General features: G+C 44.6%; 1 protein-coding gene across 1 annotated transcript; it reads right to left on the minus strand.

The window, feature by feature from the left end:
• Positions 1-5,454: 5,454 nt before the first annotated feature.
• ptpa (protein phosphatase 2 phosphatase activator) lies at positions 5,455-18,606 on the minus strand. The gene is made up of 10 exons (XM_086134667.1): positions 18,568-18,606; positions 17,703-17,806; positions 17,152-17,238; positions 16,821-16,946; positions 16,627-16,744; positions 15,597-15,696; positions 14,727-14,851; positions 14,299-14,399; positions 10,506-10,613; positions 5,455-6,583 (listed from the first exon to the last, which is right to left on the minus strand). The coding sequence occupies exons 1-10, from the start codon at positions 18,590-18,592 to the stop codon at positions 6,509-6,511; spliced, it is 969 nt and encodes a 322-aa protein (XP_085990793.1). The 5' UTR covers positions 18,593-18,606; the 3' UTR covers positions 5,455-6,508.
• Between the last annotated feature and the right edge of the window lie 145 nt (positions 18,607-18,751).

Genomic DNA, 18,751 nt, shown 5'->3' on the forward strand with positions numbered 1-18,751 from the left:
CCCGCAGTGTGTTCGATATGAAGGGATGAAGAATCGATACCTCGTTTTCCTCATCAGTCCCTACCCAATGACGTCACTCGCATTTTTTTTTTTCCTGATCGGCAGCAATTGAGCCCACTTTCCCCTACGAGGTCGGAGTGAAAAGGATTTTTAGAAAATAAGAATTTTGCAGCAAAGACCTATTTAACATTGAGAAATGTTCCGGAGTCGTGTCACAAACGGCATAACACGCAGGCGTTCGTGAGCTTGATGGTGGATTGACTTCTGTTGCCTTAAAAAAAACAAAACAAACGCACACTCTTGCTAGCTATTGTCAAAAATAAAATGGCAAGTTTAAGGAAAGTGACTGAATGTCAACTGTTCTCTCTTTTCGCTCACACTTTTTGTTGTTGTTGAAAGACTGTGATTCAGTGCCAACACATCAAATCCTGACAGCCAACAGTTTCACTGGGAGTTTGACACGCACAGTATCTTTCGCCATTTGAAGCATTCAAGGTCAAATATTCAAAACGATTCCAAATTGTCTTGGTTTTGTGAGTTCTACTCTGTTTTTGTCAAGGAATAATGTTTGTCCTTTTGTTTTAAAAAAGGCAAAGCCATTATTTAGCCATAACCTGAAAATCCATGCGTTAGCTTTATGAGCACTACGTGTACCAAAATAAAGGAGAATATTCTGCCATTCTCTGCATATTTTGTTGCTATTCTTGTATTTTTGTGCTTGAAAATTGTATATTGCCGGGTAAAACTGTTGCAGAAAGTATTTGTAAAAAAAAAAGAAAAAAAAAAAAGTATAATCTAATAATAAAAAATAAATCTCCATTGTGATTGTGAGGCCTGTTTTGTTGCACGTAGACATCAGCAGTGTCATAAATATTCAGAAAATGATCACGATTGTTTTCAGGTTTATGACTTGTCGAAAGGATTTAAAGGAAGGGAGTTAGTTTGCATGCTCTCGGATGGAAGGGTGAACTTTAAACTTCTTCAACTTTTTGGATATGCTCTCTGTATTGTCGAGCTCATTTCATCGGCCTTCTGTTAAAGGCGTTGACGCAACCGAATCCCATCTCCACATTCACAACCCAAAAAAGAGAAAACCGTTTCTTGAAACCTTCTCTTATAGAGAAAAGTTTGACACTATATAAACAAATGTATTAATAGTAAGGGCAGCTATTTTTCTGACACCTTCCCTGCTCATTCTGCCCACCTTCACCTTTTTTAACTAATCTTGTAGCCTACGTCCAATGTCATTTTTAGGATATATATTTTTTTGTCATGTCGCGGGCCACTGACGGGCCACAAATGGCCCCCGGGCCATAATTTGGACACACTGGGCGCCGAGTCAATCATGAAAACAAGCTTCTTGTTACTGATTATGTACTAAAAAAATGACATCATCTCAAACAAAGGAATGTATTAATATCACAAAAGTGGAAGGTGCCTTTGAGATTGTCCCATTGCCCCCCACCACCAAAAATCTCGATTCTTCATTGACCTCCGTTGGATTCTGGAGATGCAGCTAACATTGCTTAGTGGTCAACTTCCCGCAGTTTTCTTTTTTTTTAAATGCAAACAACTGAAATGCAAACGGCAGCCGATTGAAAGGTGGCCGATGACCGGGGTGGACTTTTCAAGTTTCGTGTTAGCATTGAACGAGCACGCGGTTGACCTCCGCTTAGCGAGGCGAGTCAGTCAGCAAGTGGTTTCCGTTCACATCGAGGAAAGAAATTCACAATGTCACCGAAAACGTGGGAGGATTTCTTAAAGGCGCAGCAACCACATCATGACGGGGTGGAAAGCGATTGCAGCCACAGGCGCAAAATGTTCAACAGGAGCGCGTGGATTGAATACGCGCCATCCAAATGAGTCATTTCGTGAACTAACTTTTCAACGGCGACAACTGAAAACACGTTAAAAAAACAAAGTGGATATCATTGAACCACTTATGACACAGCGTAGCTAGCAAAGCAGCGGAATCTCCACATTCGAAAGCTAGCGTAGCTAGCAAAGCTAGCCACGCTGTGTCATAAGTACGCTGTGACGCTGTGACCTTTAAAAAAAGTCGTCCTCCGCAATGGATGACAAACACTTTGTTGATTTCTGCACACTTGGGTCACATGATGATCATCATAAAAGCTCGGGGGGGGGGGGAGTTAACACTCATAGATGGGAGATAGGAGCAAACATTGTGAACACAGTTTGGAAATGTTTTTTTCCTTATAAAAAGAAAAAGAAAATGTCACATCGACGTTTTAGTCAACGCGGAAGCTAATTGCCTGATTGTTGACTTTTCATGCCTTCTAACCTGAAAGACTTTTGTTCATCACTCGCGTTTCCAGACGTTTGTCATCATTCGGTTCGCCGGCACAACAGTTTTGCATCGCGTGTGGAAAGGACTCCCAAAATATCCCTTGAAAAAGGTTGGAGCCCTGTTATCTCTGCAGTGTGCCACTTGGTGGTGTTCTTTAAAATCAATGAATGCTGATCACGAGGGCTCCGTATGCAGAGAGAGCAGGCACCTCTGGCGGGGGCCCTCCCTCCGACTCCCTCCCCCCCCCCCCCCCCCCTCCTGCATCCGCCCCTCTCCTCCTCCTCCTCCCTCCTCTTGGCTGGCTCCTTCCGCTTCTCAAACGGGAACGGCGCGCTCTACCGCAACGCATGGCGTCTCCCGCGATGGCACTTTGCTCCCTCGGCTGTCCGCTGCTTCCCCAGCAAAACGGAAGCGTGCCCTGACACTTCGACCACTACTAGTAATTATGATATGACTAATAAGAAGAAGAACAAGTGGAAGTGGGTCAATATGGAAATGGTGGGGCCTTTGGTTGTAATGATAGCTTTTGGCAGGGGTGCCCAAACTACGGCCCGGCTGCGATTTGCGGCCCGTCGTCCATTTTTCAGTGGCCCGCAACATGACAAAAACAAAATTTGACATGGGCCGCAAGCTTCGTTAAAGGTGAAGGTGGGCAGAGAAGCGAGGGCGTACAGTAGAACTTTTCTCAAGATACAAATAAATGAGAGCTGCATCGACTCTGTGAGATTGAGGGCTATTGGCCACCCCAAAATCCTCAACTATTTTCCTTTGACACCTCTCACAGAAAGATGATGAAATGAACGATGAACGAGACAAAACAAACCATACAGAAGTGCTCTTTTGACTGCCTTAAGCGTTTCAAAAAGTTGAACAATTTAAAAGTGGCGCTTTCATCCTTCCATTTTTCTTTACGCGGCCCTCCAACGAAGACGTTAGCACACCCCTGCCTGATGACGATTGACTAGTTCATGCAGCCCAGATAAAAGTGAACAAGAAAATGACACCAGACGCATTTCAGAGAGTCCTTTGCCCGATGTATGGATGGATTTATTGATTTGTTTGTTTATATTTACCTCATAATAGTGACTCCCGCAATATTTTGATTATAGATTATGCATTAGAAAACAAATCTGATCATAAAATCCAAGTGTGTGTGTGTGTGTGTGTGTGTATGCATATATATATATATATATGTATATATATATATCCTCTGATGACAAAAGGACAATACCAGGTGGCACAGTAATGTGTGTGTGTGTGTGTGTGTGTGTGGAGCAGGAGGTCCTGGGAGGAGGGGAAGGCAAGAGAACAGTGAGAGTCAGGAGGGGTGGTGTGGGGGTGGGGCACAGCAAGAGGAGAAGAGGAGGGGGGGGGCGCTTTGTTAGGATAAGGGGGTAGATGTGTTGGGGGTTGCAGAGACCACATGTGACAGCAGAAGGAGTGTGTGCGTGTGTGCGTGTGTGTGTGTGTGTGTGTGTGTGTGGAGGGGGAAGTGGGGAGTGGGGGGGATTGTGGAATAGGTGCACTAGGAGGGGGGAGTCAGACTGTGGCAGCAGAGATCGCACAGGTCATCGGTCTGAGATGTGATGCACACCAGAGTCTGTCGAATCAAAATAAGTTGCGGTGTCTCGTGGAACATGCGCTGGAAGAGTATCAAATATATAATAAATAAAAAAATACCCCCCCCCCCACACACACAATCTATCCATAATGCAACTGTCGGAAATAGTGATCAATAATGTGAATTTCCAGTCCCATAGGTGGTAGTAAAGAGAATTACTATGAAGGGTGAAATCCAAATTGTCTTCACTTAAAAAAAAAAAAACAACCAATAAAACGTTGAGATCCCATAGCGGCCAACCACTGCGGGCTGTTGCGGCGATGAAAAAAAGGCACATTGCAACACTTTGGGCAAAAGTGAAGGCCTGGAAGAGAGCTGCACTTTGGTAGGGGCTCTAAGTTCCTTCCCTCCACCATCGGGAGTTTGCGCTGCTCTTCTATTTCACGAGCCTCCTCCGCCTTCGTCGCCGTTTCAAGACCTGACACGTTGCGACGGGTAAACGCGGCTCCCCCATTCCCGACATTCTTCCCAACAAGACTCGGATATTCAGTCCTACTCGGCTCAGAGATCTGGACACCCGGAAATCACCCTCACTTTCAAGCAGTTGGCGCTTGGTCACGGCGATTCCGTTGTTGGCCAAATCGGTGGTGTCCAAACCACGGCCCGGGGGCCATTTATGGCTCGCCATCCATTTTTCAGCAGCCCCGCAACATGATCCCCCTCCCCCGTCTCCCACACCACTGCTATTAATAATAATAATAAAAACAAGTGAAGGTGGGTCAACATGGAAATGATTGGGGCCCTTGCTTGTAACGATAGCTTCTGTGTCTTCCAGAGGGCAGCAAGATGGATGTGTCTTTCAGAAAGAGATATTATGTGCGTTCTTTTGAATTTTGGGGGTGGGCAGCATCGATGCGAAGAGTTGTAAGCAAGCAAAAGCTCGATTTCTGCCTTTTGGAAGTTCAAGTGCTCGACTCAACACGGAGACGCGGTACACAATGAGCAGAACGACATTAGCGAATGGTCCGCTGCTTTTTTTTTTTTGAATGTGTGTGTGTGTGTGTGTGTCAAAGGACAAGTGTTTGTGTGTTACATCAATGATTCGTCTGTCAAACGTCTCCAATTGTCGAAAAAGGCAACGTTTCAAGATTTCAACATTCAGAAATCTGGACCAAGCGTTTGAACGTTTGCAAAGTCCTTCCGTCATCTTTGGGCCGCTTGGCGCTCACTGCCGTCTAACTTCCTCCATGCGTGGGGATTTCCACCTCCGTCCTTGCTTGAGAGGGCTCATTGTATGAAGAGGGGGAGGGAAAGAAAAAGAAAAAAAAATCTTTTGCAGCGGAATTGTGGATTTGCATGGCAATATTTTGTGACGGAAGTCATTTACTTTAAAAACAACAAATTTTGGACATTTGGGCCGGAAGCAAAACCCACAAATCCAGCTCAAAATGGAATCGCCGCTTCCTGGTTTTCGCCAGACGGCACTTGGGAATTTGACAAACACAAAATCAAGTTTCCTACGAGCAAGTTATCATCCAAGACTATTTCTTCACAAATTCTCAATGAACTAAAAAGCAAAACGACATAGGAAGGTGCAGCCAGCAACATTTATTACATCACGACAAGTGAATGCAAAAATAAACACACGCACGGTGTTGCACGTTCACTCTTTAAAGAAATTAAAGAGACAAGATGGCGTCGTTTAAAAACGTTGGAATTTGGGCAACAATCATCATTTTTATCAAACCTGAGTGACCCCTGCCCCCCTCCAAAAAAAAAAAAAAAAAGCAGCCCATGTTTTAGGCACAATAATTTCCCCGTCATTAAAATAAATGATTGATCAAAAAATGATGCCTATTTCTTCATTGACTTTTTGTGCCTTATATGTTAAGACGAATGAGACAAAAAAAAAAACTTACACTGGGAAAGATATGAAAACATTTGACTTTCAAATCAATACAATGAGAATACCCCAAATCTGGCAAAAAAAAAAAAAAAATCACATGACCGTATATTCAATCTCATGTCTAAATGAGTATTTTTCTCAGTCACTAAAGGATGCAAATCTGAAAGCAACTCAAGCGCTCATAAAAAACAAAACAAAAAAACCCCCCAGACAAATAACATTTCATTGCCCCTAAATCGGAGTCGGATCCAAAGTTGATGCAGGACACAAATACAATGAGAGGAATAGAGAGATGAAAAGAAAATGACAACTCCACAAACGATGGACGGTTTTCAACCTCGTCGCGCCACAAAAGCGTCACCTCGCAGAACGAATGCACGCACAAGCACATTGCTGTGGATTCCGACATTTGGGCCGCCGGTCTAGGACCTTGCTCACCTTTTTCTTCCGATTTGGAACACGACGGCAATGAAGAAGTCCGTTTTTATTTGACAAAGGTGCGTTGTGACATGCAGTGCGGAAGGTGCCGATCGATGCAGGTGAATGTCGTGGTTGTCTGCGTTGCGCGCACAACGCTCCGGTTGCGTTTCGCCGCGAGCTCCAACGAGCGCTGTTGTCCTGATCGGAGGTTGTTACCAATCCACGACGGGATGTTGGAAGAAAGGGAAACGGTGGAGCCGGCGTGCTGGCGATTGCGGTCTTTTCATTCATTCCTTGAATGCGGCCGTCGGCGTCACGGCTGCGACGGCTGGATGGACAGCAGGCTCCCAAATTTGAAGTGCTGGATGACCGGGAACTTCTCCAGACACTAAGAATTCGTGCAGATAGGCAAAAGTTAACATTAACACCAAAAACAAAACAAAACGTCTCTTTTATGCTCATTCTAAAGAGTGTCCTCAACAGCTCATTTTCGAGTTCTTTTGAAGATCCTACGATTTGTTTCCGAATCTTGAAACGGCATGGCCGCACCTTAGCTCTCGGAGCTCCTACGCAACCTGCGCTGCGGCTCAGGTCCGCGGACCAGACACTATTAAGAGGGACCGAGAACCTGGACAGATGGAGCCTTTTTCCATTGCCGCTCCCTCTCTTCGGAATGGATGTTCGGCCAGCTCACTCGCTGCCCATCTTGAAAACCCGTCTTAAAACTCATTTTTAGTCGTTGGCTTTTGACTCAGCCTGAGACCGGAGATTTAGCTGGATGGTTTTTGGGCTTTCGACGGTCTTTGCAATTGCTTATTTAATTGTTTTGTAGACAGCGGTGGTTGTTTGAAAGTGCTCGAAATATACACTTGAGTGGAGTTGACCTTGACCTTGCACGTTGCAAGGCACTGTGGACTTTAGTGGCGAAGCGTTAGCGAGCTGGTGACTTGCGAGCGGCACACCCACCCACCGGAGTCGTGCTTTGTAACCTCCGTGACTTGACTGCGAGGTCTTGCGCATCTCTGTTTTGGCAGCATTTTTGTGTTTGAAGGCAACAATAATTGTGGGGGTTTTCCAAAACATTTTGGGGACAGGTTTCAAAAGGTTGGCGCTCCTTCTCCTCCTCCAAAGACAGCTGTTGAGTAAGCATGGGATCAAAACAGCACAATTTGTTCCGTATTGTGTAAGCCGGGTCCTGAGTTTGATAACACTTCAGACAACGGCGGCAGTGTGTTTTTATTTATGACACCACTAGTGTGGCCGGCAGAGACGCTTCACCTACTTTTGGGGAACAAGCAATTGGTCTTTCCCGGCAAAGTGACCAGGCCAAACCTCTGGCAAGGCATTCAGACTGCGGTTGCGCTCTTCGAAAATCTTGTCTTAGCACGCCTGCTCATAGAAGAACGCGTTTGGATATGGCCTCTTCAATTTTGTCACTTCACTCACCCCGTAATTCCTTTTTTTTTTTTTTTTTTTTTTTGGTTCATGTACGGTATGAGCAAAGAGCTTCTGTCCAAAAAAAAAAAAAAAAAAGTTGCAGAATAAATGACAAGCAAGTTTGTGGAACTCGTGTGGACGTGGTTTTCCCGCCTCACGTCTCCATGACATTGTGTCGTAGAAAACTCGTCTAAGATGTTAAATTCACAAGATCTGAAACTCAAGATTATTTTGCCGCTTTATGATCTCATAAAATTAAGGAGATAATTTAGTCCTTTTTTTCACACAATTATGGATCATCTGAAAATTACGTGATTGGATCAGGACAACTTGAAAAGACACCATTAAAAAAAAAAAGAAAAGAGTTCAAAACTTTCCCCATCCAAATGTGTCAGTTTGTGCCTTTGGAAACATTGGCTCGCCCCTTTCAGAGAGAAAAGGCGCAGGATCCTGCTTTTCCCCAGGCCAAGTACAACTCTGCCCGAAACCTTGTGTGGGGCCAGCAAGAGGGAGTGAGGAATGCGAGTCTGCTGATGGTTGCTCCAGGCTTGGAGGAAGGTCGGCAGAGAGGGAGGGAGGGAGGGGTGGATTTAATGAAGGCAATGGCGGTGGAGAAGGACGAGGGGGAGGGGGGGGGCAGACAGTTTGGCCCCTCAGCTCTTTGGGAAGACTCGTAGGCTGCACTGGAAAACACAGGATGTGGGCATGCAGGCGGGAGAAGGCTTGGACAACCCCCCGCCCCCCGCCACACACACACACACACCCCGACCCCATTCCCCACCCCCTACCACCCACACACACGCACACATGCACACAATTCCATTCTCGCTGGTCCTCTGTTAACCCTTTCCTGCCTCTTCCCTTGCTTGCAGACGGTTCAAGTCTTGGGTTTCTCCTATATCATTATTTGCATAAAGTCACGAGAAATTAGCGCTTCCCGAACGGGACGCAAGTAAATCGATACATATTCCTCAATGGAATGTTCAACAAGAAAGAATTTAAAAATACTGCTCACAGCCCGAGGCGATGCAATATCCCCAAATCGTACAATGCGAATTTACAGTTAAAAAAACGTGAATCCAAACTTAAACGAAACCCAAAGAATGGTCACAGGGCAACTGTTTGTTAGTTTATAATTTTTTTATTATAATTTACATTGGACCCACCTCTCCGAAGGCGTTTATCTTGTTAAATGTCATTCCAACTAGCATTGTATAGTCCAATATTGTGTCAAATGTTGCCCACTCGGGATCCATTGCAGCCTGCTCCTCCCGGAAGGGGGGGGGGGATTCTCCTATCTGCAAACCCTTCTCAAGGTTTCTCATTTTTCCCCAGATGTTTTTTTTTTTTTTTTAATAGTTTTTACTTGCCCTTCTGGGGCTTAAAGTCAGGGGCGGTCATTAATATTATATCAACTGTGGGCACGTGAAGCCCTTTGAGACTGTTTGGGATTAAATAGATAAATGTGACTTGACATTACTACTAACTTTGAGACATTCCAGACAAAGAAGTCTCTCCCTCCGACAGCAAATCAATTAATCCCAATTAAGAGTCGTTGCTTTGACACTGCATACCCGGATAATTAGCGCATCAAAGGCCTAAGAGTAGAGTCGAGATGTACTCGCCCGTTCACGGCAATCGCGGCTCGTGCCATTAAAATAATTACATGCGTGGCAACGTCAGCGAGACGGTGACACAAAGGGACATTGGCAGTGAGTCTTGGGTGTTAAACTTCACACTCTGCTCGCGACAGTCAGTAGTTCGCCTGTTACTATGTCAGAAGCCGGCAAAATCCTGGTTCAAACCTCCTCAGTACTGACACACAGGACAGAGAACCGGGAAGGCGCTTTGCTTTCATATATATGGCCGAAGATGGGTAGACGTAGCCAAATTCTACCCACTTGACCGGTTCGGTTTATTTTGCGACATTGTGCTTGAGATCTGTAGATTCTGGTCAACGTTGGACTTCCACCACCGGGTGTAAAAGTAAAGGGGGGGGGGGGGTGGAGCTAACTCCGTTAAGTATTAAAAGTAGTGTGACTTCGTAGTCGCAGGTCAAGGAATTGAACGGAGAAGGAAAGACCCAATAAGGATCTGTGCAGTGCTGACCAATCAATGGACTGTGTCCAGCGCAAAATGCTCAATGGCAAACTGCAACAACCCGGGGCAGTACGGGCTGAATAGTAGGCAATAGAAAGCTGGTAAACTGCGCCTTTCGTGGAATTCCTTGTTAGGTGTATCTACTCAAAACATCTTCTCCGGTATATCCACGTGGCTGAAGAGTGTTGAAGCAGAAGGGCGGCTCCTTTAAGAAAGTGAGGCATGAATGCTCTGGGTGGAAGCAAGTGGGAGGGGGAGGCGGACACGAGAGCAGAGTGGAGCGGGGAGTAGACGGCTACCAGAACAGCAAGTCAAAGTGAACAGTGAATGTGAGCACGGGCTGGTCGGGAAAATCCGGCATTTGAAGTAAAGTGACCGGGAAGTTAGTAGAACCGCCTGTTCAGAGACACAGACGCATGTGCCGAGTGTTCTTCCGTTGAGGTCGTCTCAAGGAAATGTATTCCACTAAGAAATTTGATGAGGTCTTTGTCCAACCAAACTATAGACAGTGCTGTGAAATAGTATTTGCCCGCTTCCAGTTTTGGGAAAGCCGAGTTCCATTTCAGGTGCCGGAAACAAAGTCCGGGTCAGCCCTCGGCCATGTTTCCACCAGGTGGGGCACTTCCATTCTGTTCTCACTGCTGTGACTCGGATCGGTAAATTCGCATAATGAAATTTCAATGACGCACGATCGGATTCATTTCATACAAAGGAAATAATCTCTAAGATCGATGATAGGAAGGCGAACCGGAGCGTTAAATCCATCAACTCACCTCTGCTTTGTACATTCTAATCAGACCTTGGTTGACTTTAGACCAGGAAGGAACAGCGCTGATGTTCCACAGCTGGTTGGAGTGCTCAGCAAAGGGACCCGTCTTCATCTAGAAAATCCAAGAAAAGACGGAAGACAAAACATAAAATAGCGCAGGCATTTCCCATGATTCTTAGAGGCAGAAACGGGAAGTCGTCCTCGTCCCTGTATGACAAAAACATATAGACGCCTGCTTGCGATTGGACGCGGATGAGAACGACAACCGAACATAACCGGAAGGAATTTGAACGAAAGACGACCGACTGAAAAGCCGACGTCCATCCAAACATGCAATTGTTCCGGAACTGACGGTTTAGCCGTCCAAGATTTCTTAAAAATTGGAATTGTTTAACAACTACACTCATACTGTATCCGCGTATGTACCTGTAGTCTCTTCTTTGCATGACTCGAAAGTTCAATTTGAGTCTTTGTACTGGCTAAAATGATTCACATTGTACTTGAAGATAAGCAACACGATAATATGCAATTTGTGATTTTTATTTAACAATTAAGTAGGAAGCCTTCGCACAGATGCGTGAGCAGAATTGCAGACTCAGCTCCGACAGTTACCAACAAAGGAACTCGACTTTCCAGCACGGACAAGTACAGACTGGCCGGTTAGATATACAGTATGTACTTCAGTTTGAGGCCCTCGACGACTACGTCGCACACACATATGCTTTATATGTGAAGCTAGTAATCGTCCCACTAAACTGCAGCTTTTTAAAATAGCCCAAGAGGGTGGGTTCCGGGAGCACTTCAGCATCTAAAGGACAGAAAACCAACGATAAAGGTAATTTCAGTCCAAATGGAAATCTCAATGAACATAAAGTTCGATGCTGTTTTCCCCAAATATACCCCCCCCCCACCCCCCCAGAGCAAAGGAACCCAAACCCAGACCCTGGGGCATCAATCTAACAGCCCCCTCCTTTTTCCATTCCACCCCCACCGCTCCAGAGACTTTCCATGGCCTCGCATGAGAACACAAGGGGGGAGGGGCATGGAAGAGGGAGGAAAGGGGGCGGGGGAGGAGACGGCCCATATTCCCCGGAGGAAGGAGTGATTCACAGCAGCATGTGGGGAAGGAAGTGACTCATGTTTAGGCTGATGCATGCACGCACACATAAAAATCCTTATGTGTGTGATTCAAAATCGGAATTTGCGTCGAGTTGAAGTGCCCGTACGTGTGAAAAGCGGGAATGTCCGGTAGACATACGCAGTTTGTATGCTAACGGTCAACAAAATGTAATCCCATGAAGTTGGGACATTGCGTGAATACAAACAAATGTTTACATGTTTACAACTGTGTTTCATCACCTTTTCTTTGGACAACATTCAATAAATGTTTGGAAACTGAGCACACAATTTGTTGAAACGTTCTCTTTTTCCCATTCTTGCTTGATGTACAGCTTCAGCAGTTTGACAGTCCGGGGTCTCCGTTGTCATATTTTACGCTTCTTAATGCGCCGCCCATTTTCAACGGGAGACGGGTCTGGACTGCAGGCAGGCCAGTTGAGTACTGTACTCGCACTCTTTTAATACGAAGCCACGCTGTTAGCACCTGCAGAAATGTGGTTTGGCATGATGTCTGTGCTCATCCCAGTACAGAATATTCCAAATATACCACTACAACAAGACACACAACCAAGGCCAAAAACTATTTTGAAGTAGATTTTCTGCTTGAAACTAGAATCAGACAGATTTCTGTGCCTTCGAACACTTGAATACAAAACCGTTCCACTGTAAATAGGCAAAACTGGGCCTGGAACCACAGTAAAAACCAAAACAATACTAATTACCCCCCCCCCCCTTCAACCACAACCCCCCCCCCCTTTTTTTTTTTGTTAGTGGCACTCTTGTTGCAATTTTTCCAGATCGTGGCGGAGTGGTCCAAGGCAATTTGGTCATGCTCTCCAAATCTGTCTGCGATGTACGGAGGCTTCCACGAAAGGCTGTAAGCGTACAGAGTAGCGTGCGCAGACTCCTTTGACAACTGCGAGGAGGGCGGAAGAGGTCAAACGGGGAAAGGAGGAGATCGAGGGAAGGAGGCAGCGTGTCTGAGTGGGGAGGAGGAAAAGGATGTCGCATGCTCTACCAATACCCCTCCCCTTGACTTCCCTCCCCTCCTTTTCCTCCCCAAAACAAAAACAAAGCGTACAGTTCCTGCTCTGGCACATGACCAACAGACTCCATCTGCTTTTCCCGGAATAAGTCCCCGTCTTCCTTTTTCCTGAAGACCCTATTCAGCTATTGCCCTACAATCCATTTGCAACAGCTCTCGGCTCCAGATTATCCACTTAAATTGTTATTCTAAAAGACAAAATAAGTCAATTGGGTGAATTAAAACAAAGCAGATACATGTCAACAAAGCTAAGTGGCGCTAAATAATCAGAGCCTCCATGCGCTACGATCGCCATTTAAAAGACGGTGGGCCTTACTCACCAAAAGTGCTTGAGAAAAGAAAAAAAAAAAGGCCCCCGGCTAGGTTTGCATTGACGCATTTGCGGGGCCAATCAGATTGGTGCTCAGAGCGGGCTGGGTGTGCAGAGGAAGTCGGCGTCACTAGATTGGGAAGCATTTGCCAGCTTCACACCAATGTGCTTCATCCGAGAGCCGAGCTTTGATTTGACACAAAACGCAGATTACGTGGGCGGTCTTCATTTTAAAACAGGGGCGTCCATACTTTTTCGGTGGAGGCCCGCATGAAAAAAATAATTTGTCAGCTTTTTGATACCCGCTAATGTCAGTCAAGAGAGCAATTTCGATGTATGGCGTTTGTCATTGGCTTTCTGTTGAAGGTGTTGAGGAAATTAGTTGAGGATTTTTCCAAGTTTTTGTGGTGGCCGACAGCCGTCTATCTCATAGAGTAGATGCAGCCAAATCCCATCAGTTTCTTGAGGCTCATTCATGTGATGCCTTCATCAATCAGCACGAAGTGCGAGAAACAATTTTTGCCTTGAAAATTGAATTATCTTGATTCACTCGTGTTTTGAAAATCAATTGCATTTTTCTTTTAATCATGTATTTGTATCTTCAAGTATAGATATGCCTCACTCTGCCCACCTCACCTTTTTTGACTCATCTCGTGGCCCATGTCAAATGTCATTTTTTGTTTGTTTTTTTTTTAGTCGTCGCGGGCCGCTGTAAAATGGATGACGACCCACAAATGGGCCCAGTGGGCGACTGGTTAGCTCATCGGCCTCACAGCGCAGAGATGCAAGGTCCCATTCCGGCTCTGGCCTTCCTCTGTGGAAATTGCATGTTCTCCCCGTGCCTGAGTGGGTTTTCTCCGGGTACTCCGGTTTGCGCCCACATTCCAAAAACATGCGTGGCAGTTTAGTGGAACATTCTAAATTGTCCCTAAGTGTGAGTGTGAGTGTGAGTGTGAGCGTGGATGGTTTTCAGTCTCTGTGTGCCCTGCGATTGGCTGGCACCCGGTTCAGGGTGTAGCCCGCCCTCTGCCCGAAGTCAGCTGGTATAGGCTGCGGCACGCCCCGCGACCCTTGTGAGGATAAGCGGATCAGAAAATGGGTGGGTGGATGGATGGGTAGTCCACAAATGGCCCCCGGGCTGTATTTTGGGCACCACCGATTCAAAGAATTTAAAATCAACATTTTTTTTTTTAACATTAGTTTTAAGCCAGTTTTAACATGACCAATGAGTATTTGATGTTGCATTCCTGCAACTAAATCCTGCTTTGCAATCATTGTTATTATTTTTTGGGGGGTCAAATGTCAAGAGTTTCATTGTCCCACCTCGTTAATGAACTTGATGCACTCCAGAAACATGTAGTCTTGCTGATGTTCGTTGACCACCCTCTCATCCACGAAGTGCCGAGGTTCGAGGGTTGGGTGATCTATGGGAGACAGTGCTGCAATTGTATATCTTGGCCATCAGGTGTCGCTAGTTAACTTGTCATGCTCTCATTTCAACGCTCTCACACTGGTGGAGGTCAGGCGGGAGAGCAACAATGCACTCATGAAAGCACAAGCATTACTCCACCATGCATCTAATGGTCCAGATCCAGAAATTCCGTTTGAAGACGTTCGCTATTCCAAATAGTCAACCAGCACTTGTTGGTATGTTCATTAGATACACAAAAAAACAAACCATTGTTTGTTGATGCTGGGAAAATGCAATATGAACATTTCTTTTGTAAATTCTTATTTGAAAATCTTCGTACCAACAAACTGTGAGCTACCCCATATGAAAGGTAGGAACTGGAAGTCATCAAGGCCCCAGACACCTTGGCTTCCAGCTGGTTCCATTCTGTAGGTCCTCTGAAGTTTCCGCATCACTAAGAGATACCTAAAAAAAAGTATTTAAACTGGTCATGATTTGATGTAATTCAACTCAAGTGTATTTCTAGAGCACAACCACCGCTGTATACAAAGTGCTGTACATGGGGCAAAAATATTTACTACAACAACAAACAATGAGTTTTGAGATGGGTTTGAAAGATAGGCAGCGAGTGAGCTTGCAGAACGTTCAGTGGTAGGTCGTTCAAAAGAGAGGGACAGGCAACCCCTCTGAGCCTCCACTTAGTTCTCGGTACCTCTAATAGTGTCTGGTCCGCAGACCCGAGGCAGACCGGGCAGGTGCGGACAGGTAAGGTGGGGCAAGGCCATTTCAAGATTTGAAAACAAATAATAGAAGAACTATTAAAATGTATCGGGGGGCCAGTGAAGAGGCGAACAGCAGCATTTTGGACCAACTGGAAACGCTGAATGGAGAATTGGCTGACTCCAAAGTAAAGTGTGTTACAGTAATCCAGCCGAGACGTGACGAAGGCAAGAAAGACTGTTTCAAAGTGCTCCCGAGAAAGGAGAGGCTTGACTGTAGCCAGCTGCCTCAGATGAAAGACGCCAGATTTAACAGCAGCACCAATTTAAAGTGATAAGTGATGGACTGGGAGATATGAAAGGCAGTAACAAAAAGCTGTGGAATGCCATGGTTTTGAAGAAAACAGAATTGGAAGTCATGGATTTGTTTTATTGTGTTAAATGGGAAGAACAAACCCAATAACACCAGGTCCACAGTAGCAACTACTTACTTGTTAAAAACTTTGAAAACAATAGCGAGCTGGTCCTCCGCTTTAAGAGCGCCAACCTTACAGAGGCAGCAAAGGAATGTAGCAAACGCAGCTTCATGACCTGAAAAGAAAAACATGACATGTGAAATGTGCAATTTCACTCTGTGAGCCAAATGTGAAATGGGGCGCTTAAAGAACTTATAATGATTATCATTTTTTTCGATAAATTCAAATAGTCAGTAATTACCAATGCAGTATGTCACTTCTTTATTTATGTACAATAAATTTGTTTAATGGCCGGTTCACATATGAAAGCGCTTGTATAGAACTCCCTTGGTGAACAATGCAAAATCAGTTTAACCAACAACATTGGAAAGTTGAATTCAATTTGTTCACATTTTGAGTGTCTTTTTTTTTTTATAATAATATGCCTCCAACTATTCAGGCTTTCTACACATGAACTCCCCCACTGACTGGTATTTTTTCGGGAGGAATCTATCCTGTTACTTGCCTTTCCAGTTTTTTGTGTTTTTTTTTTTTGCTATTTCTGAAAGACCCAAAAGTGCCACAAGATGGCACTAAAGATTTTTCTGAAAGAAACGTGGTACTTTGGCGCCATCTTGTGGCCAAGGAAATATGTTCACATGAACAGAGGAGCTTCATTCGGACATGCCAAAGGCCTTTCTAATAGAAAAGGAGTGCAATGGCACTATCTTGTGGCATCTGTAGAGAATTAGGAAGCTTTCTAAGAGGGGTCTGGGTGGTTTTTCACTATTCTCAGCAGGGCCGTATCCCCCCCGCAAGCACTAAGGGATTTTCCAGTATTCTGTTTGAGAGTCAACCAGGTGACATATACAACCGTTAACTGTAGAGGGGCACTTGACCTTTTGCGAGCCAACGGTGTAACGTCGTGCATCAAAGCATGACATTATACGACCTGCTCGTATGTGACAACAGGTCGTCACATACGAGCATAGTTTCTGCTAATCAGTGCCTTTTGTTTTTGCACAATAAAAAAAATATAAAAAAATAAACAAAACAATAATAAGACCTGTTCCGTAGTCTATCCGGGTAGAGTTCCCCACAGACTCTTTCAGGTAGACGGCTATCTCTGGAGCTGCGGCTTGCTTGTCAGCGGGTAGCACAGCTGACACCAAGACTTCTGCTTCCTGCCAACAACAACATTGCTACATATAACAAGCCGCGCAATGTGGGGGAGTGTTTTGTGTATGTGTGCTGACTAACCTTGTCTAATTGAGCAAACCAGGTTCTGAAGGCTTTATTACCAAAACGGGATGGCTGGTCAACAGGAGGGGTCTCATTTATCCATCGCTCCAGAGTCCCCAAAAGATCTAGTAACTTCTCCACCGTCTGTCATACAAAAGGACAACAATCGGAATTAGACACGAGACCACCAATCAACACCACCACTACTTCTTCTTTGTTACTCATTCATTTTGGATGTTAGTCTTGTAAAACATGAAGAATGCATTCAATCCAGAATCCCCAAAACAGAATATGCTATTAAACATCAGAAAACCATTTCACTCGTTTAAAAAAAAAAACCCCATCATACCTCAGACACTTTATAATTACAGGTTAGCTTCTTTCCCTTCACACTTTCATTAAGAGACAGAATGAATCCCATGTAGTCAGCGTAAGCCTGTAATAAGGAAAAAAACTTGCAGTGAATACGCAGTCAGGCAAATGTCTGCAACAGATTACAATCGTTCACGCTGACCATCTAAGCAAGCATTTTCAATGTGTTTCTCCAGATCACCGATTGAGAGGTTTACGTCAGTTTTCTGTTTGTGATCATATTGACTTCTTTTATTTTCTACTTCTACGTATACTTAGTTCTTTTATGTATACATTGGACTGTTATTGTTATACGAATTGTGCTGGGACAGATCACCCTGGAAAAGAGACCTCGGTCTCAACGGGTTGTCATTTTCTCGCTGACGAAAGGTTTTGATTAATTGAATTATATCAAGGAAATGACCTGCATCGGTTGTGAGAATGTGCACTTGGCTTGTGAAATGTTTGTAAAAGGCACAGGTGAATAATTCCAAGCTCTACCGTTATGCATTTGGACGTGCCGATTCGACTGACAGGACATTCATTCACCTGAGACCGCTTCCACTTGCCCATGTCGGGCACCATGCTAATTTCTTTCTTGGGTACCATGAAGGGCGTTGTGACCTCAAGTGGTTCATTCTCAGAAATGGCTCCTACAAAAGATGAAGTCACATGGAAATGTGCAGTAATTTAAAGTTGTCTGCTAGTAAAATAACATGAGCACAATAGATATTTTAAAAAAGGCATCTACTGTGAATATACCGGTACTCAATATTCTTGCTAGTTCTTTTACGCCACGCGGTTCAGATGATGGATGGGTGGGTGATAAATAGATGGATGGATGGATGGATGTGGGACAAGGATCCATGATGGTGATCATGCTGTATCTGATAACAATTTCGATTGCGGCAAGCACGTCAGCCTCACTGAGCTTCAGGGTTTGAAATCGGTACTGACATTCCTATGCGGAGAATGCATGTTCTCCCTGTGTGAGTTAACAATGACTATTTTTCAGACACTCAAAAGCAGGTCACAGCATAATTAAAGACTCTTATTTATGATTAAAAGTATTGAACTGTATAAATACAATTCAAAGGTGATTACTCAGTAAAACCGACAGACTCGGGGTTTATGGCAGATTGTAGCTAGTAACTAAACGGAAAAAAAAATCTATGTTTGGTATTGACTGACATAAACGTTTATTTAAACGTGCATAACGAGGGAAATAAAGCTTTTTTTGTGGACTCCCCAAGACTTGCGGTTGTGATAATTATACAATGACTAGACGGTTACATGTTGATGTGCAATGTGAACGTGCGGCATACATTCAAATCTTCCTAAATGTTCGAGATTCATGAGCAGAAGCAAAACAAAGTTCATAGATGCTGACAACAAACATCCAACTCAGTTTTACCGGACTGCTGGTCTGACTCCGCCATTTTGAAGCTGTCAGTCTTCTTCGTGGATTACAGAGGGAGAAAACACTGGAACTATGGCTCACTACCGCCCTCGTTGTTGGCTAACTATACAAAACATTTCGAAAATGCCATTTTTATATAAGTGCCTTACATACACATACTCATGCTGATTTTCCATTT

Source organism: Hippocampus guttulatus, chromosome 17 (assembly GCF_054856545.1).
Source record: "Hippocampus guttulatus isolate MCC_2025c chromosome 17, RoL_Hgut_1.0, whole genome shotgun sequence".
Classification (NCBI taxonomy): domain Eukaryota; kingdom Metazoa; phylum Chordata; class Actinopteri; order Syngnathiformes; family Syngnathidae; genus Hippocampus; species Hippocampus guttulatus.

Excerpts from the sequence above, each read along its gene's own strand:
- ptpa (XM_086134667.1), bottom strand. The coding sequence starts at position 18,592 with ATGGCGGAGTCAGACCAGCAGTCCG. Across the intron at positions 17,239-17,702 it reads GCAAGTGGAAGCGGTCTCAG|GCTTACGCTGACTACATGGG; the intron begins GTGAATGAATGT and ends TCCTTATTACAG. Across the intron at positions 6,584-10,505 it reads TTAGAATGTACAAAGCAGAG|TGTCTGGAGAAGTTCCCGGT; the intron begins GTGAGTTGATGG and ends ACGAATTCTTAG.